The 23,859-nt window shown below is 39.7% G+C and overlaps 1 protein-coding gene across 1 annotated transcript in view; it reads right to left on the reverse strand.

Moving 5' to 3' along the window:
- Positions 1–15,150, reverse strand: part of RAB38 (RAB38, member RAS oncogene family) — a 63,050-nt gene extending 47,900 nt beyond the window's left edge. The window contains exon 1 of the mRNA XM_012641789.1: positions 14,874–15,150. Within this exon, the coding sequence (XP_012497243.1) occupies positions 14,874–15,075 (202 nt within the window). The 5' untranslated portion in view covers positions 15,076–15,150. The remainder of the gene's footprint in view (positions 1–14,873) is intronic.
- Positions 15,151–23,859: the final 8,709 nt, after the last annotated feature.

The raw sequence follows: 23,859 nt of genomic DNA on the forward strand, positions 1-23,859 counted from the left end.
TTAAAAGAAACATTGCTATTGATCGATTTCTTTTATTGTAAGGTTCTTCTTTTATTTTGATAGATTTAGGGGTATAGGTGGATTTGGGGCACACGGATGAATTGTATAGTGGTGATGCCTGGGTTTTTAGCATACCCATCACCCAAAGAGTGTACATTGCGACTGATAGTTAGTTTTTCTTCCTTCGTTTCCCTTCCATCCTCCCTGCTTCTGAGTCTCCAATGTCCATTGTACCACACTCGCTGTAAGCCCCTGTGCACCCATAGCTTAGCTCCCACAAATAAGTGAGAACATTAAGGCTCTTGTTAACATTTACTGAGGATCCGTTTGTGTCTTTGCATCAAAATACTCTAACACACTTTTGCTTGTTCTAGTACATCCACATAGCTGTCCATAGTTTGTGGGGGAGCGGGGGAAATGGGAGTCAGGGTTGTGAGGAAGTTTTTTTCTTATTTCCTAGGAAAAAAGGGAACAATAGCTTGGGTGGTCCAAACTTGGGAACAGAATTTTCAGAAAGGCTCTTGAATGATGAAAAAGTGTTTGCCAAGTAGAAAAAAAAGTTCATTTACCTTACCTTCTGTCCTCCTAGGGGATTTTTGAGGCCATACCCTCATACTATGACATGCTAGGCACCACTAAGTCCTATTTCTTGCCTTCATTCACTCTCATTCAATTAACCCCCACACACACTGAAACATACTCTCCCTTATTCTCCACCTAACCGAATCCTACCCATTCCTCAAGGCTGCACCCAAGCTCCACCTTCTTAGAGACTTTTCTGCCTTGGCCGTTTAATTAGGCCCTGCCTTGTACTGCTTTCTATGCGCTGCAAACCTCTGCGGCCTCTGTCCTAGATTACACTGTAGATTCCTGGAGCCCACCGTTGAATTACTCTGTTACTGCACCCTGTTCCTCCACAGCATATGCACTCTCAGAGAATCTCAGTCTGTGCTCACGATGGACTTCCAGAATAAAATGCACCTGGTAATACAAGCACTCTTTACATAATGAAGTAACAATTAATATTGATTTCTTATTTGCAAGAGGAAACCCCAGCACAGAAAGGAGTAAACTGAATAAAATAAGATCTTTGAACCAACTTGTTTACTTTCTATGTCTACTGAACTCCTGCTCATTCTTATGATCCTCTTTGTAAAACATCTGTCCACAATTCAAAACCACCCAAGCTCTTTTGGGAATTTCTTTAGTTCCCCTATAAACAATGGCTCACATTTCATCTTACTTCTGGTTGTCATCTCTTATAGGCAAATTTTGCCTCTATTTAACAAGTAGATGAAGCATATTGAATTAAGCCAAAATATACAAGAGATAAAGATGACATGAACAGTAAATATTGGTTTTTTTAGGTGTTCATAAATGATATCCTTAGAGAAGGAAAGGTTTATAGTAAGGTTCATAGTAATCTACTTTTAAAATAAATTTCAAAAAATTCTCATTAAATTCTGAATTTACATTTAAATTTAAGGCTATATATATAGTGAAAATGACACTATATATGTGTGTGTGTGTGTGTGTGTGTGTGTGTGTTTATGTGTGAAAATGACTGGTGGTACAGTAGCTCAGCGGATATTTTGTTAAAATTTTTTTAGACTGGGGTACAATGCTACCAGATGAAGTGACATATTAGTAATTCATTTGGATGGAGAAACAAGATCACATAGCAATGTAAGGCCTAACAGTGGAGAAAGGGAAGGAATGAAACCAAGTCACAGATGAGAGGTTGGCATGAATCAAGATCAGAGGTGGGGAACATGTGGCCTTCTAGGTCTTTAAAAGTGGCCTTTTGACTGAATCCAAATTTTACAGAATAAATTCTTTTATTTTATTAATACATTTTTGTTTGTCTTTCATAATTTTATTTTTAAAATGAATGTATTTAAAATACCAAAGAATAAAATAAGTTTCAATGACATAATCCCCCCAGATTGGCTGGCACAATTAGAATACTAGTACCCCATAAGGGCTAAACTGACAGCTGCTACACTCATGATTGAGTTCTAACTTCCCCGCCTGACTGGCACCACTACCGCATGAGGATAGTTGGCGAGAGTTTATGGGGGTCAAGTACGAAAGTCTGTTTTCAGCTTTTGACAACGGTGCACTGTATTTCTGTTTGAAGTGGAATTTGTGCATAGTTGCACAGCTCAACACTATTTTTTAATTCTGTCTGCTTAATAGCCCATGATGTCAAAGAAGACCAAGAGAACACCAAAGGAAGAAAACAGATTTTTTAATGAGGATTGGGAATTGCAATATTATCTTGTTTCTACTAAAGATAAGGTCATTTGCTTGCTTTGTGATGCTGCAATATCAACATTAATGAAATTCAATGTTCATCTGCATTGTAACACTCATAAGCACCACAAATATTTTAAATGAGAGGGAGAGGCATGAAAAGTTGTATTGCAGAAATTAAAAGACGAGAATCAAAAGCAAAGGCAATTCTTTCAAGCAGTGATAAGACTTGGAAATAATGCCACTGAAGCAACTTATAAAGTAGCTTATATAATCAGGAAAAAAGGGAAGCCATTCATTGACGTAAAAATTGTGAAAGAATGCATTGTCGAAGTTGTAGGATGCTTAAACCCCAATAACGTTTCAAAGTACAAAGAACTGCCTCTTTCAAGGAAAACCATAACTGATTGGGGGCATGAATTAGCCTTCAACTTAACAGAACAACTTCATGCAATACTTCAAAGGAAAATATAAATCATCCAATCGCTTTGGATGAATCAACTCATACTACTGACTCGGCGCAGGTTTTATACTTCATTCAGGTCATAACAGAAGATTTTCTTTGCTAAGAAGAGTTACTCGCTTTGGGCACTCTTATGAACAGAACATGGGGAACAGATACCTTCAACAACTTTCAAGATAAATGTTGTGAAGTTGGACTGAATTCCGTAAATTGAGTGAGTGTATGTACAGACTATGCAACCTTCCATGACAGGAAAACATGAATGGTTTATTGCACAAATAAAAAAGTATTAACAGATCCAGATGCTCTCCTTTCTTTTCTTTGTATCTTGCATCAGCAAAATCTCTGTGCTAAAGCTACTATTTTAAGTGACACTTTGCAACAAGTTGTAAGTATGTTAATTTTTTTCCTGCAAATGCAACACAGCATCATCCGGTTTCGTAACATGCTAAAACTGAACGAGGAGGTATTCAGTGGGGATTTGCCTTGTCATTGTAAAGTGTGTGGGCTATCACGGGAACAGGTGTTAGCCAAAACCTTATCTCTGTGAGAACAGATAGTTAAATTTTATGAAGAACAGAATGAGCAATGTGAATTATTGAAAGAAGATTTCTGTAGGGATGCAGCATGTCTGTGTGATATCATGTCAAATCAAAATGACTTGAATATTTCTTTGCAAGGTAAAAGTAAGTGCATATATGACATGTGACCAAAAAAATCCAAGCATTTCAAAAAAAGCTATTTTTTTTCAAAACACTTCTTCTTCAAAAGGAAATTTTAGATGAACATTTTTCCCAGTTAGCAAAGGTCATTGAAAAGCAGGATGATATATGTGAACCATTTAAAGAATACACAACCATTATAGACATATTAATTACAGAATACAATGAAAGGTTCACTGAGTTTGAGAATCACGACATCACACTCTAATTAGCATTTCAGCCTCACCTAGTTGATATCACCAAGGCACCTAAAGAACTGTAGATGGAATTGATTGAGCTCTCAGTAGATGACAGTTTAAAGTCATTGTTTGATGCTAAGAAAGTTTCAATTGAAATATGGAAAAATGCAGCAACATGCCCGAAAAATGCTTTCTTGCTTTTCAAACACTTATTGCTGTGAATCTACATTCCTCTACCTACCCCAAATCAAGACACCCTTAAGGTCACAGATGACTGATACCCACCTAGAGGATCAATTGAAGCTGTGGACCTCCAGGCTGCAACCAAATATTCAAATGCTTTCCAACAAAAAGCAGACATGACAAAGTCATTAAAAGGTTAGTTAACTTAAAATTAACAACTAGTTTTAATTTTTTAAAATCATTAAGTACATAGTAGTTAGATTTTTACAAAATAATATACATTTTTCAGTATATCTAATTGAAGTTTCCATAAATGCAGCCTTACTTGATTACAGTTAAATTAATGCAGCCTCCCAACATGAAAAGGTTCCCCACCACTGATCAAGATAGAAGGATCAGCATCTCATGTTTGTGATTAAATAAACAGCCTGAAAATACCTCCACTGAATTGTAAGCTCAAATGAATTAAATAAAAAGTTATCTTTAAATTACTTAACATTTGAGACAATCCCTCTAAGTAGCCTTTAAAGATACTTTTGTAAATAACGCACAAGAGATCCTGTAATCTAAACATTTCACTCTTCAGGAATTTCCAGATTCCTCCAGAGCTGTAACCCCCAAAATGTACGCCAAGGTGCTCTGGGGTGCCAGAGTGAAGTCACAGTGGTACAACAGGGTATTTCAAGGCAAGCACAGTAGTACCAAGATCAATCAGATACCTGAGGAACTAGTAGCTTGAGGCGGTTCACAGTTCTAACACTACATTCCTTTTTAGGTTTTTGGAAGTTTCTGTGATAAAAAGGAAAAATCATGTGAAAATCAATGTGAAATAGGAAATGAGGGGGGTAGTGTTCACTCTGACTCAAAGATTTGAGAGGCCCATGGCCAAAGGCACACACGTGCCTATAGTAAGTTGTAGTTATTAAACACAAAATAAAAATAATTTTCTTCTAATGTATGTGTTCTACTTTTTACTTATGGCTATCAAGTTGTTAGAACATGATACTTATTAAGTTGTTTGGTGTAACTATTTAATGGACAGAATTGTTCAGTATTTCTTTTGGACTTAGGCATGATGAAAAAATTACTTTGAGACTAAGGATATGATGTGCTAAACACAGGAAGTTTGAGAACTTGTGCTGTAGCCTCTAAAGCCTAGTCCATTTTTTCTTTAAATTTAAAACACACACACACACATCCCCCACACAATACATGCACACAGATCCCTCTACCACCATATAAATCTTTGTTTTTATTCTGATACCAAAAAGCATCACAGCTATTCTTAGCTTTGAATCTTAAACTAGAGACTTGTGTCCCCCAGAAACTGGTTTTGCTGCCTAAAAATAGTATACAAAGATGGTTGTTATTAAGCCAAACCAACCATATGGTGTCAGTAATGATGTGTGCAAGGAATTCCACTCATTCAATTCTTAGATCTATCTCAAGTGTAAAGGCTCAAAAATTAATAAATTACTCCTTTAAATATATAACTTGCATTTTCTAAATTCAATTTAAATAATCCAAATATGAAAAATTCTGCATTGTTTATCATATATTAGGAAATAGTAGAATGGAGTGGTTAGAAAATAGGATCTGTAGCTAGACAAATCTTGGGGCGTTTCCCAGCACTACACCTAACTGCCTTTGAGCCTTTGAAAAAGTTGTATGTGTTTTTCTGCTTATTTATCTGTTTACAGCCTAATACAGTTCTATCATCTTTAAAAAGGGGTTAATAAAAGTGTCTACCAGATAAGCTCGTTGTGAGCAGTAAATGAAATAATGCATACATTAATAAATGCATAGCACTATGCCTGACATTTCATAAATGATGGCTATTAATAGCACATTATATTTTAGAGGAAAGAGTCCTCCCAACAAATAATTTAAATCACAAATTTAAGTCAATTTTTTTAAAACCTCATTCTATAGGTGATATTGAAATTTGTTTGTTTCCCCACACTATACGCATTTTCTTTGTCTGCATTAGACTGAGAAGATACACAAGAAGCTAACTAACTTTTTCATCACTCTTCTTCAGAGGGCAGTTTTATGCAAGGCTGATAAACTAATTAAAAGTTAAATCCGAATATAAATGGTGAAGAACAAAGGTTAAAAAATTCATCAGAATAACATGAACTAGAAAAATGTAGAGACTCAGAGCAAAAAGTAAGAAAACATTTGAAACTTGACTATCCTTTTCTTAAAATTCTCTACCTCTTGCTTCCAAAAGACTGTCCTTGCTTGGTTCGTCCTCCTTCTTGGCATTTTCTCCTTCTCCACTTCTTTGCTGACTCTACAATCATTTCATTAAATTATGGAACAAGTAACTTGTGGCAGAGTCTGCTAAAAATCATGAAGGATATGTGGACAGGAACAAAATAATTCTAATAGAAAGTTCATGGGAGAAGAGCTACAAGGGAGGGAGAGAAAAGCTGCATGGGATTCGAGGGAGGAAGAAGCTACTACTGACAGGAGAGAATCAGGGAAGCCTTTGTAGAGGAGTTGCCCTTTCAGATGGGCCTTAAGCATCAGGTAGGATTTGGATACAAGGAAATAAAGAGAAGGGCACATGAGCCGGAAGAGCAGGCGCAAAGGCACAGAGGCAGTAAAACACGGCCCCGAACTAGGGATAGCAAGGATTCAATTATCTTTATACCTCGGTGCTTAAGACAGCATTGAAAAACATTTGGTGTCAAAAAATAAGTTTTTAATTTTGTAAACCTTATCAGTAATAAGCCAGGGAATCCTGTGTTCTGGTTCTATTAATAGTTCTACCATTAACAAGCTATGTGGCCTGAGAAACTAATGCCACCTCCCTTCCAGATCAAGCTTCCTCACTGGTGTGGTTCTTCTGACGAGTACTCAAGATGTTAACTCCATAAAACTACCTTTTGAGAGGTTATTACTTTATATAATGTATCCAAAAATCATAAAGAAAATATAGTTTTGCCATGTGACCTCCAAATTAAGGATATTTCACTCCAAATTATGCAAACTTTGTTAAATGAAGGAGCACAGCTTTTAAGAATGGTATTTAAGGCTACTCACAAGTTTTTATAGTTGAGAAAATATAGAATGCCACCTTAAGAAATGTGGTTACCATCTTTCTCGATTCTAAAATGTATGCATTGTTTATATGTTAATGTTTGTAAAATTATAAAGTCTTTCAATCATGAATACAATTGGGTAATTTTTGTTTGATGGAAAATTTTTTATATCAATGATACATCTTAGAATTAAGGCAATGTTGTAACAGTTGACTGAAAAACTTTTTATTTAACACCTACTACATGTCTAGTACTATGTGTCAGGATCTAGGGATACAGTTAGGGGGAAAAGACATTCTGGTGGAGTGGTAGAGGATTTCTAATCTGGGGTAAGGTAAGCATAGAATATTATGCGGAGCAGAGAAACAGTGTTTCCCATAATCACATGGAGTCAACAGATTTTCTAGAGGAGGTGACATGGATAGAGTGAGGAAGGACCCATAGGAGTTATCTAAGCAAAGAGGAAAGTGCTTTTAGCCAGAGGCAACTGTGTGAGCTACAGCATAAAGGGGAAGGTAGGTAAACTAGGGCCACTGTCACACACCTGGAATGGTCAAGAATCACAGGTGTGAGAGATGAGACTGGAATGAGTGACCGAGGCCTGATCATGCAAAGCCTTGAATTTCATGCTAAAAAGTTCAGCCTTTAATTCTGAAAGTGATGCTGGTCCACTGAAGAATGCCGAGCTGGAGAATGCCAAACTGGAGGAAGACACTGGCTGAGGAATATTGGCACTAGGGATCACAAACTGATAGGCAGAGAAGCTGGAGGAGAGGAGGGAACAAGGGGGCTGCCACACTAGCTCAGATGAGTTGTGCAGATGACACGACTATTGAAAAAAGGAATGAGATAGTTACTTCTCAAGGTATTAATGAAAGAAACAGGATTTGCCTGAGAGTGGGCAACCAAAGGGAGGGGAGAATGGTGGAAGTTAAAACCTGAGTTATTTTCAAGGAGTAATTTAAGATCATTTAACTTCTTAACCAAATTCCCGAGCAGCTGAAAAAGTCAGAAAAGCTCAATAATTTGGAAGCCCAGGATAGAGTCTCAGACTTGACTTTGCCAAGTTGAAGGAGACCACTCTGGCGCAACAACCTACAAGATGAGAATCTTTCTTCACTAGAATAAACCTGGTTCCCACCCCAGGAGCAACAGAGTCACCATATCTCTCTGTGAATGTCCATCCCAGAATGAAAGAAAGTGAAAGAAATAAAAAGGGTTCTCAATGATATGAAAGCTTTGAAGGATTCCCTGAAGTGAATCACCAGAAGAAGGAGAGAAAGGGTTCTAGGCATGACTCAAGACACCTATTCTAAAAAATGTATCAGGTGAGCAATGACTCTAGTATCAACCCCAGTGACTGCTTAGCACCAAACCACTTTTACCGAGCAACAATTATGTACCAGGTATCGTGTTCTACTTATGCACAGCCCAGCTTCCTCACCCATAAAACTGGAAGAAGATTTATTTGCCAGAATTATTATGGTGTTTAAATTGCAAATATTGTTTTGGTAAAGTGATAAGTATAAGGAATTTTCACTACCACTACTCCAACGTTCAGTTTAGCATATCCATCCTTTCCTAATTTGCCCGCTGCTTCCCTCTCACCACCGCCTTCCTCACACATCGTAATCTCTGGTTAGGTCAGATTACCAGAAGTCCTCACTATGTCTTTGCATCTCCATGTTAGGGCAAGGTTAAGTCCCCTAGGTGACTTTCTTTTAGCACTTGATACTTCCCCTACAGAGAGAGCACTTATCAAAACAGTGATTAAATAATTCATCCATGATAATTTTGAAATATCTTTATGCCCCATCAAAATCTAACAGTCCATAAGAGCAAAGATTAATTCTTTTCAATCACCCCTGAATCCCTCTCCTTATTAAGTGAATGAATAAATTTTCCCAGGCAAGATCTTACACCTCTCAAATATTCAAATTTTTAAAATACTTTTAAAATAAAATGCAATAAAATAAAATAAAATAAAAGCAAATTAAGCAGCACTTCAGTCTTCAATGAGGGTTTCTATGTTGCTGACAAGATGACTGCAATGAGACAGACCCCTGGGTTTCCCTCTGACCTGCCCAGGCCTCAAGGGCTCCGTTTCCTTCTTCCTGAAGAGGACTCTGCGAAGTCCTCCCTCAGCAGCTCTGTGACTTGGGTCCATTCTCTTTCTAGTCATCAGCCCCCTAACACCGGATCCCTGTCCCCTTCATTGTTCTTATCACAGTGTATATAATCCACAGGCAATGGGAAGCCACCAACATGATGTTCTGGGAAGATAAATTTGGCTTCAGTGTACATGAGAACTAAAGGAGGAGGAGATTAGAGCTGGCCAAGCGACTATGATTTCAGAACAAGCATGTGGCAACAGTGTGGTCCCTGGTCTAGGCAAGTGGTGGTGGGAAGAAGCATATTCACCATCTCACTTGGAGACTGATGACATGTGAGGGTCAAGGAGGAGAAAGATGGTAGGGGTTTCAAGTCCAAGTGACTGGGGGAAGGGTAGTACAATTACCACAAACTAGGAAGTCCAGGGAGTGGGGGAAGATGTCTAGTTTAGACTTATAAATAGTATCATTTACTACAATACTAATCATTAAGTGTGGCAATTGAGAATGTATTCTGGGTTTATTCCTTCTTTGTTGTTGTTTTTCTTTTTTTTTATTTTAGCATATTACGGGGGTACAAATGTTTAGGTTACATATATTGTCTTATTTTTCTTTTACATTTTCCAATTGTGCTACATTGAGCATGTATTACTTTATGAATCGGCAAAAAAAAGCAATCCTGGTTTTAATGAAAACTTTGTTAGAGACGTGTTGATCTCGCAGTGTATGTGAGATATCATAAAGGGGATGTTCTGCAGGAAGATGGAATTGTAAGTCTGAAGCTCATGAGAAGGCCACAGGCACAGTTCTGGAGTCATCTGTGTAGAGTTTAAAGCCCTGAGAATGCATGAGATCCTCAAAAAAAGGAGACAGAATTAGAGTCAGAGGACGAAATTCTGTCTCAAGTTGAGTGGCCCTGAAGTCACTCACAGAAAATAACTGGTGTTAGGTAAGAGCCCAGGAAATATCACACTAGCTCAGAGGCTTTGCCCAGCCTCCTCGGGTTTAGTCTTAGAGAGTAGAAGAATGTGGGGTGGGCAAGATTCCCTCTGCATCACAAGCGTATTTTGAAGTTACCTCTATCAAGACTCTTTACTCATTATTACAGTGATTTACTTTTGTGTTATCACGCCCACTAAACTGCGGTCACGACTGATTGTCAGACTTGATTGTCTTTCTCAATTATTTATCCTTCTTTGTGTCCCCCTCACCTTGCACAGTGCCTATCACATACCAGGCACTTTACATATACATTTCTGGAGAAACCAACCACACATACAGAGCTCTTCCTTCCCATTCTGGCCCTCTCTCAGATGACTTAGCTTTCCTTGCTCAAGCTGCTATTCGCTTTCTTGTCAGAACTGGCCCTCTAAAACCCGGATGATGGATCATGTCCTACAGGCCTACGGCCCCTGTGTCTGTGACAGATGCAGACTCTAACAGCTGCTTTGCAAGAACCCCTGAGATTCTCTCTCCACATATCCCTTGCCCTACCTTGAAAGTTCCCCATTTTTGCTCCATGTACACATTATTTACCTGTAAGCGTATAGCAGTTTATTTCACATGGCATTTAGAAAACCTATAATTAGCCAGGCTAGAAACAAGGCAATAAACTGCACAGCAGCCCAGCAGAGTATGGTCTAGACTTGATATGTTCTTTTTTTTTTTTTTTGCTTGACACATAGTTGCCAAATTTAGCTCCTTCTACATTCCTAGATCTATTACCTTGACATTTAATACCCTTCTTATTAAACTCCTTGGAGAATTTCACTCCTTTAGAAATAGGTACTGAAGAGATAGTCAAGTCCAAACCCTTTCTTCGGGTGAATTTCACAACCTGAAAGCACTGTACAAACTCAGAACAAGATAGGACTGTGACCCAAGTGAGTGTTACAGCCCCTGCTGTGAAGAGTCAGCTAGCCCAAGGACTCCTGACTCTGGGTCCAGCTGCCTTCACCCTGTTACTGTGCCTCTGGGATAGTTAATGTACTCCTGTGCTTCTTTGTCACATGGCTTAGGTGGGGAAAGTGAGTACAGATGTGTCCTGTATGGAAATATTTTTGTCATAAGGTGATCTTGTTTTAAGTAGTTAGAGGCATTTATTATTTAACAGAGCCCTGCAGTAAAACTTTTACATGGTGAAGAAGTGCTCTCTAAATAATCTGCCAGCCTAATTTATTTTCTACTACATTTTTTAATTCTAGAGTCATACTTTCTGATGACCAACAGGCTATACATATAGACTGAAGTTAAACAGACCTACTGTTCCTGTCCTCTTCTGCAACTTGTGACCTTAGGCAAGTCCCTTACCTCTCTGATTCTTGATTTTCTCTCGTATAAAGTGGGTTTAACATCTTCTCTAATACAAAGTGGGTTTAACATCATCTGCTCAGTCTACACCCTCAGTGATGCTGGGAAGATCAAGTAGGAAAACGCACATGAGAGAAGTTTTTAATAATAACAATTACAACCACCAACAGGAAAAACAGCTAGTAACTATTTAAAATTTATTATGTGTCAGGTACAGCTTTGCATGAATTACCTCATTTAATTCTTATAACGATCTTAAGATGTAGGTATTATTATACCCATTTTACAGACAGAAGACCAAGACATAGAGGCTAAGTAACTGGCACAAGTCACAAAGCTAGTAAATAAAGAAGTTGTAATAAACTACCGTATGCTACCCATACCCTGGGCACAGTGATAACATCTTGCTGACTGAGACTGTAAGAAGTAACTACGTAATAGTGCTGGAAAATAAGATAATCACCATTTTATAGATGGGACAACTGAGATCCAGCAAGATTTCATGGCTTGCCCAATGTCCAATATTATATTTTTGGAATATATATTATTTAGAGTATATTTTGACTATGTCTGAAGTACTCTATTTTTAAATTGTGGCAACTAGAGCAAAGCTGTTAAAAACCTGGGTGCTGGATTTAACGGGCAAATTTTAAATTCCAGCACTAACACCTAACCAGCTATTTTACTTGGAAATTCAACAGAAAATATGTCTGGACAATCATAAGAATAAATGCTTAAGAAATGTTAGCTACTATTTCTATAACTCTCCCAATGCCTGCAGCGGAGTTTCAAAGCACTTCAAGAGTTCTAGACAGGCCAGGCGTGGTGTCTCACGCCTGTAATCATAGCACTCTGGGATGCCAAGGTGGGAGGATGGCTTGAGGTCAGGAGTTCAAGACCAACCTGAGCAAGAGTAAGACCCTGTCTCTACCAAGAAAAAAAAAAAAAAATAGAAAAATCAGCCAGACATGGTGGCATGGGCCTGTAGTACCAGCTACTCAGGAGGCTGAGGCAGAAGGATCACTTGAACCCAAGAGTTTGAGGTTGCTGTGAGCTAAGCTGACACCATGGCACTCTAGCCCAGGGTGACAGAGAAAGACTCTGTCTTGAAAAAAAAAGAGTTCTAGACAAAACTATATAGCTCTCTTTGAAAGTGCAAACGGAACAATTATAGTATCTGGATTTACAGAGTAGTAAGGAAGGGGAGTCCCAAGTATAAACTTTTTTTGTTTTCCTTTTTCCTGATTAATCTATAAAAAGAAAAACCTCTGTAAATTCGCATCATTCACCTTTGGGCTGGAGGCTGCCAAAGACAGGTTTCCACGGAGCATTAGAGCTCTGGGAAAAAGAAGCTCCCCTGCTGAGATGCTGAACAGAACACCACCCCCGACCTACTGTGTATCAGTAGAAATGACTTCCCACGACTCGTTAGATTTCTCATTTACACAGACTTCTGTGACTATAGCCTCCATGGCAACCTCAGTCCAGAATCATGGCTCAGGAAGCATTTGCAAGATTGGGAGTTAAATTGCTCCTGGCAGTTATGTTGTAAAATGGGTAAAGCTGAAAATGACGATAGGTATTTGGGGACAAAATATATGTGTAATACAGGAATCACAATTTATTGGGACTTTAATCAGCACTTGTATATCATGTCTTCCTTGCCTACCATTTATACAGGCTCAAAAAATGGCAGCTAATACAATAATAATGCTTTCAGATCCCCCAGCTAGTAGGCACGATCGCCTTTAGCTAGCATTGTTTGTTGCTCATTTCTCATCTCTTGTTCTTGGAAGAAAGCATTCTCTCTGTTTACAGATACGGAAACTAAAACAAGGAGGTAAGAGAACTTACCTTAGATCGCCTACTACACGTGGAGTAAAATAGGGATTCAGACAGAGGTAGTTCGACTCTGGAATTTGGACTATTAATGAGTATCCCCTTCTGTCTCCCCTGCTTAGGTGAGGAAACCGAGACCTACAGACATATAACATGCCTGATGTCACACTGTTGCTTAGACTGGACACAAAAGTCCAAATTACAGCGACATCCCCTTTTTAACAGTAAGCTATTTCTAAATCTGAGTCCTGGAGAATTTTATGCAGCCAGTAGAGTTTTCAGGCACTATAACATACAACAACAAAGTGCATAGACTAATAGGGAATTTTTTTAGATGAAAAGCGCAATCAGACAGTGGCCGATAACAACTTCTAGTCTCTGATAACCCCTGTGCTACTAGAGCTGCTGAAGATGATTCCACGTGCGTGAATCTGCCACATGCCGAGAGTTGTATCATAAGATCTGGCAGATCATGATTAAAGAGGTACTAGAGTCCCCAGACCAGAAATGCCCTTTCAAAAATTTTCCACATTTGTTCTGGTTTCAAGCCTTGATAAAATGTTTCCAATCAAATGCACCCGCTGAAATGAACCAATTTCCTGAAAAGGAAGTGGCTAGTTTGGGTCCAGCACTTAGAAAGAAAGGTTCCTGGTGCCACAGACCATAAAACAGTCAGAGATGAAGAGAGACTGTTTAAAGTGGTCCATGGAGAATCAGAGGACCTTAAAACTTCTAAGCAGGAAGGTTCCTGAGACTTCATTGTCCAAGCCCTTTCCAATTAACAGGGATGCAATTGAGCTGAAGGGACTTGTCCAAAGCCACTGAGCAGGTTAGTTGGTGGCAGAGCCAAAATATGTAGTGAGGGATTGGACATACTCAGGTTGGGAACAGCCTTAGCCCAGGATTCATTCTTGGAGTAGACACTTTGCACCCTCACTTTTGACTGGGCCTAACTTCTGGTAAAAACTCTGAGAGTTAAATTCTGTTTTCAACCATTGTAAGTAAGTAAGTAAATAAATACTCATTTTCCAGATCTCTCAATGAAAACTTTAGGGCCAAATCAAGAAATCTTATGGCTATCATAGGCCCTTACACAAAAGTGGCCTTAAGATATATACACATCCTCCTTTTGGTAGAAGACATAAAGCCAGAGAAAGAGAGAGAGAGAGAAAAAAAACACTTTGCCCCGATATATACACAGAAAAGTCCTTGGCTTCCTTAAAGCAAAAAACCTCAAACTCCCTTTATTGAAGGGCGGAAGGCTGAAGGTGGTGAAATTTGGAATAAAGCGAGTGATTGAAAACAGGCATGGGCAAACTCCAGCCAGCCTGGGACTCTCCCAGTTTCTGCTGTTAAGCCAGCTAGGGACTTCCCCTCAGTGGGCTCCGGCACATAAGGACGTGCGTGACACTACGAGCTGCGTGACACTGGCAGGACTGCCCGCGCCCAGAAAATGAGCTGGAGTCAGAACATAATGCAGTTGTAGACAATCTCCCTCTGGTTCCCCAGGGAGGCCTGCTCTAGGCGGAGAGATCCCAGCGGAAGGTTCGGGGTGGGGAGCTAAAGCAATAGCCCCCAAAGCGCCAGGAAATGCACTTGAAGTTTCAGCTAGAGCAAGAAACTTGTTTTTCTTTGAAACTGAGTTTCCAAACCACCAGGAAAAGTCTCTTGCCTCACAACCTGGTGATCTGGATCTCACGCTTGGCCACAAGCCGCTGCCCTGGGACTCCCCCCGGTTGGACCCCATCCCCGGCACTCACCTGCGATGTCCCAGAGCTGCAGGCGCACCACTGTCTCCGGATCCCAGTGGAGCACCTTGAGCGCGAAGTCCACGCCGATGGTGGCCCGGTAGTGCGAGGAGAAGTTCTGGTGCACGTAGCGCTTGATGATGCTGGTCTTACCCACGCCCAGGTCGCCGATCACCAGCAGCTTGTACAGGTGCTCCTTATGCGGGACCTGCATCCTGGCCGCCGGCCCGCCGTGCAGTGCCCGACGGGGAAGCGCAGCCCGCGCTGGGCGCAGCAGAGAGACCCGGGCGCGCAAGTGCGGGCGCGAGGGAGAGGCGGCGGCGGGGCGGGGGCCGAGGGCGGAACTCCTCCCCTAGGGGTTAATCCTCCTTCCCACTCCGCGGCCTAGCAGGGGGTGGAGACAGGAGCGACAACGACCCGACTCCGGGGACTGGAAACTGAGGGGCTCCTGTGTTATTGTCTGTTACAACACTTATTTGTACAGCGCTTTAGAGTTTCCAAAGAGCTTTTTTCCGCCGTTGCTCCTTGCCACAAACTTGTGAGGTGTGGATTTTATTTTCCATGTTGTGAGTGGGAGAAAACTGAGTGTCAAAAAGTACTGTTTGGGAGGGGTTGGTCAGTGAAAGGTCCATCTGCTGGCAGGTCTCTGGAGGTCACAGGGCCCCGCCACCACCCCCCACTGTGGAGAGAGAATACAAGGTCAGGAGGCACAACAACGACTGGACTTGGGCCCTGCACACCCCAGTCTGGAGTTGAGCAACGTGGGGCAAGTCATTTGAGCTCCCCAACCTGTTCTTAATGAGATGGTGGTGCCGACCTCTCAGCGCCGCCGGCTGTGGGAGCAGTGAGCTCTGCCACACCCGTTCAACTGTAATGGTCTGACAAGGACGACGATTGGGCTGAAAATGCTAAGGGCATTCATGACTTTTAGCCTCCTCTCTTATCCTCTCTTATTTAAACAACTAGTCAGATTATTATAAGTAATAATAATAGCAAACATTTCCTGAGCACTTGCTATGTGCCAGAGTTTTTATATATTGTGTCATTTAATCAACTCAGCAGTCTTAATAATACGTACTATTATTCTTCCCATTTTACAAATGAGGAAGCCAAGGACTAGACATTTTAAGTAAGGTACCCATGTACATTTAAATAATGTACCCAACTAGTAAGAAAAAAGCCAAATTCAAACCTAGGTCTTTCATGCACCAAAGATTTTTTTTTCCATCATTTATTTGGCTGATACTATTAGGTCATTAAATATGAAATGTCCGATTTTGAATCAAAAGTTTAGTTTATTATCTTTCAAACAAGAAGCAGTACAATTAATGAAAGTACGCGCCTAAACTATTGACATAGTTTTGCCATCTTAATGGTAAGCTTGTTTATGCCAGCAGCGAAGAAGCCTGGAGAGTAAGTGGCAATGAAATCGTAGAAGGTATTTTCCACAGTTTGTTGAGGATTGAATATTTTTTTCTTTTAAGAAGTGATCCAAAGTCTGGAAGAAGTGGTAGTCATTGGTGTAAGGTCTGGTGAATACGCTGGATGACAGAGAATTTCTAAGTCCAGTCTTTGAGCAGCATTGTTCGCGCAACATGTGGTCGAGCATTGTCTTATAAGAAGATTGGCCTGTCTGTTGATGAATCTTGGCTGTTTAATCACAAGCATCCTCATCATTTTCATCCAGTGGTTTAGATGTACACTGTAATCGACTTGACTAGGTTTTATGAGGCTGTAGTGGATAATACCAGCACTGGACCACCAGACAGCATTAGCTTTTATTTTGATGAATATTTGGTTTTGGACTGTGTTTCAGCATTTTATCTTCATGCAGTCATTGTACTGAATGCTTGTGATTGTCAAAAAGAATCTATTTTTTTATCACATGTAACAATATGGTATCGAAATGGTTTGCCTTTATGTTGTGACAGTAAAGAAAGGCAAGCTTCGAGACAATTTTTCTTTTGATGCTTGTTTAATTTATGTAGTACCATCTATCCAGATTCTTTACCTTGTCAATTTGTTTTAAATGATCTATTATTGTTGGAATAATAACATCAAACCTTGTTGATTTATGCCTAGTTTGAGATGAATTTGCTTCCACTACAGTTTTTAGTTTTTAGTTTATCATCATCCACCTTAGTCTCAGGTTGTCCACATTGCTCATTTTTAAGATTAAACTTAGCAAAATGGAACTTTTTAAACCACAGACATACTGTGTTTTCATTAGCCACATCCTTTTTAAACACTTTGTTGAGCTGTGTTGTATTGGTTTTACAATGGAACTCATATTTGAAAATAATACGAATTTTGGTTGTATAAAAATCATTCTATTAATAAAAAAATTTGAAAGATAGTCACAAATCAAAACATGCATTTGAAAGAATGAGGATATACCTTTACAATAAAAATAAAATTAGAAGTGTCAAATAAAATGGCACAGATATTATATTAACTGTCAAATTTATACTTAAGGAAATCAGACATTTCATACTTAATAACCTAATACATTGCGTGCCTACCATGCACCAGGCACAGCTCTGTGTGCTTGAAATGATATAGAAATAATAATACAGACAACAATTACTGGCCTCAAAAAATATACCTTCTTGTGGCTGGAGACAAAGATAAATAAGTTCAATTTGAAGTATATTAATTGGTAAGCAAATAAAGCAGGAAAGGGGATATGAAGAGTTGGCATGGGGTTAGACTTTAAGATAGGGTAGCCAGGGAAGGTCTCACTGAGAAGAAGACAATACAGAAAAGACCTGAAGGAAGTGAGACATTGTACATACAAGTCTAGGGGATGAGCATTCTATACCAAAATGAGTGACTTTGTACCTGGACGTTCTGGGAATGGAGCTGTGTTCACATTATATCATTTCATCTCCTAATTGCTTTATAAAGTGGGATATTCTGCTCAATTTGTATATGAAGAAACCAAGATTGAGAGCAGCTTTCCCAAGGCCTCACAGAACTAGTTAGTATTACAACTGGTATTTAAACATAGGCCTGTGTGAAACAGCAAATGGAAGGTTTGGCATGACGTTGTCTTTCTGCCTTCCTCCTCTGACATTACACACCCTAATCTTCAGCCTCCACAAGCACTCAACAAGCAGAGGGATGTCCTAGATGTGTGACCGGGACAAATCATATAACCTCTCTGAACCTTAGTTTCCACATCAATGAAATGAGAATAATAATAACTACCTTATAAAGTTGTTGAGAAGACTAGAGATGATATATATAAAAAATGTCAGGCCCATAGTAGGTGGTAAATAAATGGTAGCTATTAATGTAAAATGAGGGACAAGTTTTAAATAACGTCCACAGGTATTGTCTTGTTCAGCTTTGTCTCTCCTCAGAGGGTAACTGAGAAGCTTTGCTCACAATGGACACTAAGTAGAGGTGTGTAGAATTGCACTGGTCTGTGTATTATTGAAGTGCTTAGATAGGAAGACCACATTCACTGATTTCTACCCACACGGGGACACACCAGGCAGATTATATCTAACAAGTGAGGAAAATATTCCACCTGCTTAAAGAATTAACCAACATGGTGGCTTTACTACCCAGAGAGGGGAATTCAGGAACCCAAGGTGCTTAAGCCATTCTGAACACCTGCAAAATTAGAAATGATGACAAAATCAGACCTTTGCCCGATGGAAAATCCTGAGAGACAAGTTTGATCTGGACAAGGAACAGATAGGGTAGCAACAGGAGAGAGGTAGAAGTCTGAGACATAGTGTGGCCCAGTCCTTTGCAGGCCCCGAGCCTGGTTTCCCTAAGCCTAGGCCAGGCTGAGTCATCCTCACCCATATCTGATCTCCCCTTTAGATCTGGAGCATATTGGAACATCAGACATTTACATTTATGATATAGGACGGGCAGGGTGAGATTCAGGTTTTCTGGGGCCTGAAACATAAAATTCAAGGGGGGGGGAACTCTTTAAGCAAAAGAACACAAAACTAAAAATAAAAAATTAGGTCGAGGGCCTTGGATGAGGTCCTGAAGCTTCAGCTTCGTCGCCTCTCTGGAGGCAGGAAATCCCTCTCTCAGGGACAGTGGCCAACCGTGGTGAGCAAGCTCCCTGGCTAGGCAGGAAGTATGTGCAATTTGTTTCCAGCAGCATTCATTTAGGTCTCATGATAATTCTTCACAGTGGGAAGAAATTACTCTCGGTTTATATTTTTAAGGCTTTTAGACTAAAGTGTCTTGGTAAGCACCCCAGGCTAGCAGTCTAGTAAAATCTTTATAAAAGCCACTCTAGATCTCTGAACCTGAAAGTCCCCTGAAAGTAAAGTGAGGGAGTTGGGTTGCAAGATCTCTGGACAGTCATTTGGACTGGAAAGTTCAGAATTCTTGGTCTTCTAGACATCCTCTGGTAGGAGTGACACCCCAGCCATTCCTAGTCACCCCACAATGACACCATTACCCAAGAGGTAGGGCTTCCCATCCTGCACTTGATTTGTACTCTCTTTAGAAGACTTGAGAGAAGGCTGTGGACGGGCCATCTCAAAACGAACATGATGCCATAATTCTCTTCTGGTTTCTTGGCTCTGTTCTTTCCTCTGCAACTGCACATTTTCCCACAAGACAAAGATGATCCAAGCACGTTTTTTTGGCGGGCAAACATTTTTGTGCTCTCCTGCCTTGCCTTGAACTTATTTTCTTTTCTCAAAAATAGGCTGCAGGCTGGGCGCGGTGGCTCACGCATGTAATCCTAGCTCTCTGGGAGGCCGAGGCGGGCGGATTGTTTGAGCTCAGGAGTTCGAAACCAGCCTGAGCAAGAGCGAGACCCCATCTCTACCAAAAATAGAAAGAAATTAATTGGACAACTAAAAATATATAGAAAAAATCAGCCGGCCATGGTGGCGTGTGCCTGTAGTCCCAGCTACTCGGGAAGCTGAGGCAGGAGGATCGCTTGAGCCCAGGAGTTTGAGGCTGCTGTGAGCTAGGCTGATGCCACGGCACTCTAGCCTGGGCAACACAGTGAGACTCTGTCTCAAAAAAAAAAAAAAAAAAAATAGGCTGCAGACAGGAGCAAGGTACCTGGGGACGAGCTGTAAACTGGATTCAGACCAGACAGTCAATAGATGGAAAGGCATTATCATCCTTGCCTCCTCTTCCTCTCACCGCCCGCCCCACACACAATTACGATGCTTCATCAGAAGCTATCTGCCCCACCTGAGATCCATCTTCCCCAGATGCCTTAGGATTATCAGAAGGATGCCTGGCTTCTTCCTGACAAGACTCCTACAGGAGCCAGTGTTCCTTCAGTCTGGAGAGAACAGCCGGGGCTGTGTCACGTGGCCCCTCCTCCCGGCTGCCACACTGCACGATGGACACCTGTTCTCCAGAGTTACTTCCAAAGCATCTCTGGTGATGTTTTGACAATCTTACCACCCTCAAATTGTTTAACCACAGCACATTCTCTCACAGGTCTGGAGAGTAGATGACTCAAGTTCATAAAAGGTGTGTGAGGCCACCAAGTGCTCAGAATTCAAGCCTGGGATGATAGCTCAGAAAGCACAATGTCAATGTGGATGCATACTCTTATGTTTCCAAAACAGAAAGACTCATTAAAATGACTGAAAATTGCTTTGCAAATATAAATTTGAAGAGACAAACCTTCATGTTTCCCTCCTGGGGCTGCTGTATTTGGTGAGCCCCTGTGAAGTTACTTTATTTGCTTTTGCCATTAAGAGAAGCAGAGGGAGTTAGTCATTAGCTTATGTGAGCTCTTAATTATTGCTCTGAAGAAATATTTAAATAACTGCAAGATGGAACCCCAAAGGATTTGTTGTAGAAAAGGTAAGCTCATTATTCTTAGACTAATACAAGGAATATATCTTAAAAGAGATGAACTTTGCCCTGTGAAAAGCCTGCACGAGATGACCGTGTATAATTTATCATGCAAATTGCAACTCTTGAGAGTGCAAGGCACACTGTTAATAATTGCACCACACAAGAGGAACAAGCCAAGGCTGCCCTAAAGAACATTCATTCCTGAAGCCGAGGGTTAGAGTTCTCAAATGGGATCTACAACTACCAGTGGCATTGGAAAAGGCTCCTAAATCACTATTTTAATAAATAAGCCTGCCAAGTTAAGCTTACAGCTCATTTCTCTGTTATCTTCAAAGAGTTCTCCTTTTATCCACTGGGCTTGTCTGAAACCTGTGCTAACTTGTGATGGGAGTCGTCAGTATTGATTCAGGATTGCAGCAGTTGTCTGGAAGTGGGCAGTACCTTTTAGATTATTTGGAGAGAGGCCAAGTTGGATTCTGTATGGGAATTACTTGAAATGTACCCCCACTCTATAAAGAAGGAAAAAGGGCTCAAAGAATTTATATAATTTTCCCAAAGTCACAGATATGAAGTGACAGAGTGAGAATTGTAACCCCTAATTCCTAAATCTGTGCTTTTTCTATTATGCCACACTCCTTTAGCATATGTTAAAATCCAGGTCCAGAATCCTACTCTAGCTTGGTGGCTGCTATGCTACTGAATATTCAGGCTATAAAGAAAAGAAGTTGCTTTTATTTTTGTTTTACAAAGTCTTAAGTATGTAGGAAAACATCCAATAAACAAGGGGGAAAAAAATCTATGATTCAAAGATAAGTTATATATCCCATAGTCACTCAACAACTCAGGCAAAAAGTCAACACAAGGAAAAATGGCATGCTATCCATTTGTGGGAGGGGTCTGACCCAGCACATGTGGAGAGCAAATGCCAAGGAGGCTACTTCCGTTGCTCTCAGAGAAGGCAAGAGTATAGTACTGAGCGTCTCCAATGAATGAGCCTCTGGTCCATAACAGTGAGGACGCAGGGACTGGTATGGCCTATCCCAGAAGGATAATGCAAGAAAATTACTGACAGACCGCCAAAGCAGCATTGAAGAAATATTTATGCGCAAAGCATTGTAATAGATTGCTTTCAGGGTCAGGGTCAGAAGAGGAATCTCATGTTTATCTAAGAGTATATAAGATAGAAGCGGTTACCATCAAAATTCTCCCATTCTCGTAGCCTATCAGCATGTATACACATAGCCCTCTACCTACACTTCTGACCTCTTTCTCAGACCCTTTCACTGACAACTTCCCTTTTCTGCCCATCCATTATGGTTTACTTTTCTGCGTTGTTGGAACTCTGACTTTCCCTGTTTGAGCTCATTCAAACCTGTGGCAATATAGCAAATTGAGCTAGAGATGTAGACCAATCTGGAATCAGGCAAATTTACCTAATTTCACATTCAAGTTCTACCACTACCTAGTTGTAAGAACTTAGCAAAGGAATTTAATTTCTATAAGCCTGCTCTTTCAGGTGCAAAATGTGGATAATAATTTCTATCTCATAATTTTATCGGGAAGACTAAATGAAATGATTTGGGGAAATCCTTAGCACAGTGCTTGGCCCAGGATATACACTGAAAAGAAAATGCTGTTAAACTATCAAATATCTGCTGATGATTTCTGTATCTGTCTTTAAAACCTGACCTTACTCATGCATTCCATACCCTTTTCCCAACTGCCTGTTGGGCATTTCTACTAGGCTTTCTGGCAGGCATTTCAAATGCAACATGTGCAAAACTGAACTCATTATCTACCCTAACAGACTTGTTTCTTTTCCTGTATTCCTGGTTTTTGGTCAGTGTGCTTCCACCCTCACTAAAGTATACCAAGCCTGAAAATTCAGTCACACTTGACTCCTCTCTTTTTATTACCCACACATCCTATCAGCCTGAGTCCTCTGATTCTATCTCAGACAAATTCCTGACTACATTTCTTCTGCTCCATAAAATTACTATTAAATAATATAACAAAAAGGTAAATATTTATGCAGTATTATTGTGGAGAAAGGATTTTTAAGCATTATATGAAAGGCGGAAATCATAAAAGAAAAAAAAATTAAACGTATATATAAAAAAATCACCAGAAGCCAGACAAATGATAAACATAGAATGGGGAAACACTTGCAAAATTTAAGACAGGTAAAAAGGAAATATACTTTATATTAAAATGTTCTTATAAATTATTTTAAAACATCCACTCAGATAAAGGGACAAGGATATGAATAAACAATTGACCATAGAACAAAAACGAAAAGGTAATAATGTGAAAAAATATTTCCCCTAGTAATAAAAATATGAAAATTAAGCAATAATGAGTTATCATTTTTCACTTTTCAAATTGGCAATTATATTTTAATACTAAAAATACCCTATATTGATGAGTATGCAAAGGAATAGATACTCTCCTATGATCCTGGTGGGACTATAACTTAAGAAAAAGCTGTTGGAGGGAAATTTGGTTATATGTTATCACAAACCTTAAAAATGTATGTGCCCTTTAATCCAACAATTCTGTTTATAGGAGTTTATAAGAAAATCATTAGAGCTGTGTGTGAATATTTAGCTTCAAGAATGCCAATTGCAGTGTTGCTTATAATAGCAAAAAAAAAAAAAAAATCACAACTTCCTAAATATATATATCAGATTAAATATTGTAATGTTATAAGTGTATGATGGCACTTCACAGATTAAAGGAAAATATTACAGCTGGGAAAAATGTTCACAATTTTTCTCACAACATTTTAAAATGGGGAAAACAACACATCACAAAGAATTATAATCCCCAATTTGGCTTAAAAAAAATAATTTCCACATACACACATTGTTGATAGAAAAAAAGATATAGAAAATTATATACCAATATCTTAGAGCTTATTTCCGGATAATGAGACTGCAGTTTCACTATATTATATTTTTTCCTGCTTTTCTCTATTTTCTAAATTTTTTTATTTCATTTTTACAAGGAATATTATAGATTTCAAAAGAAGAAAACAAATGTGCACTGAATGGGTCTTGCAGGAGGATTCCCGGCAGCTCCAGTTCCAGGCTTCAGCACTCAATGTGTAATGACAACGACATTTGCTTAGTCGGGCCACTAAGTGCTGAGTATCAGTGTTTTAAGTTTCAGTATTTTTCTGGCCAACCTT

Source organism: Propithecus coquereli, unplaced genomic scaffold, assembly GCF_000956105.1.
Source record: "Propithecus coquereli isolate 6110/MARCELLA unplaced genomic scaffold, Pcoq_1.0 Scaffold170, whole genome shotgun sequence".
Lineage (NCBI taxonomy): Eukaryota > Metazoa > Chordata > Mammalia > Primates > Indriidae > Propithecus > Propithecus coquereli.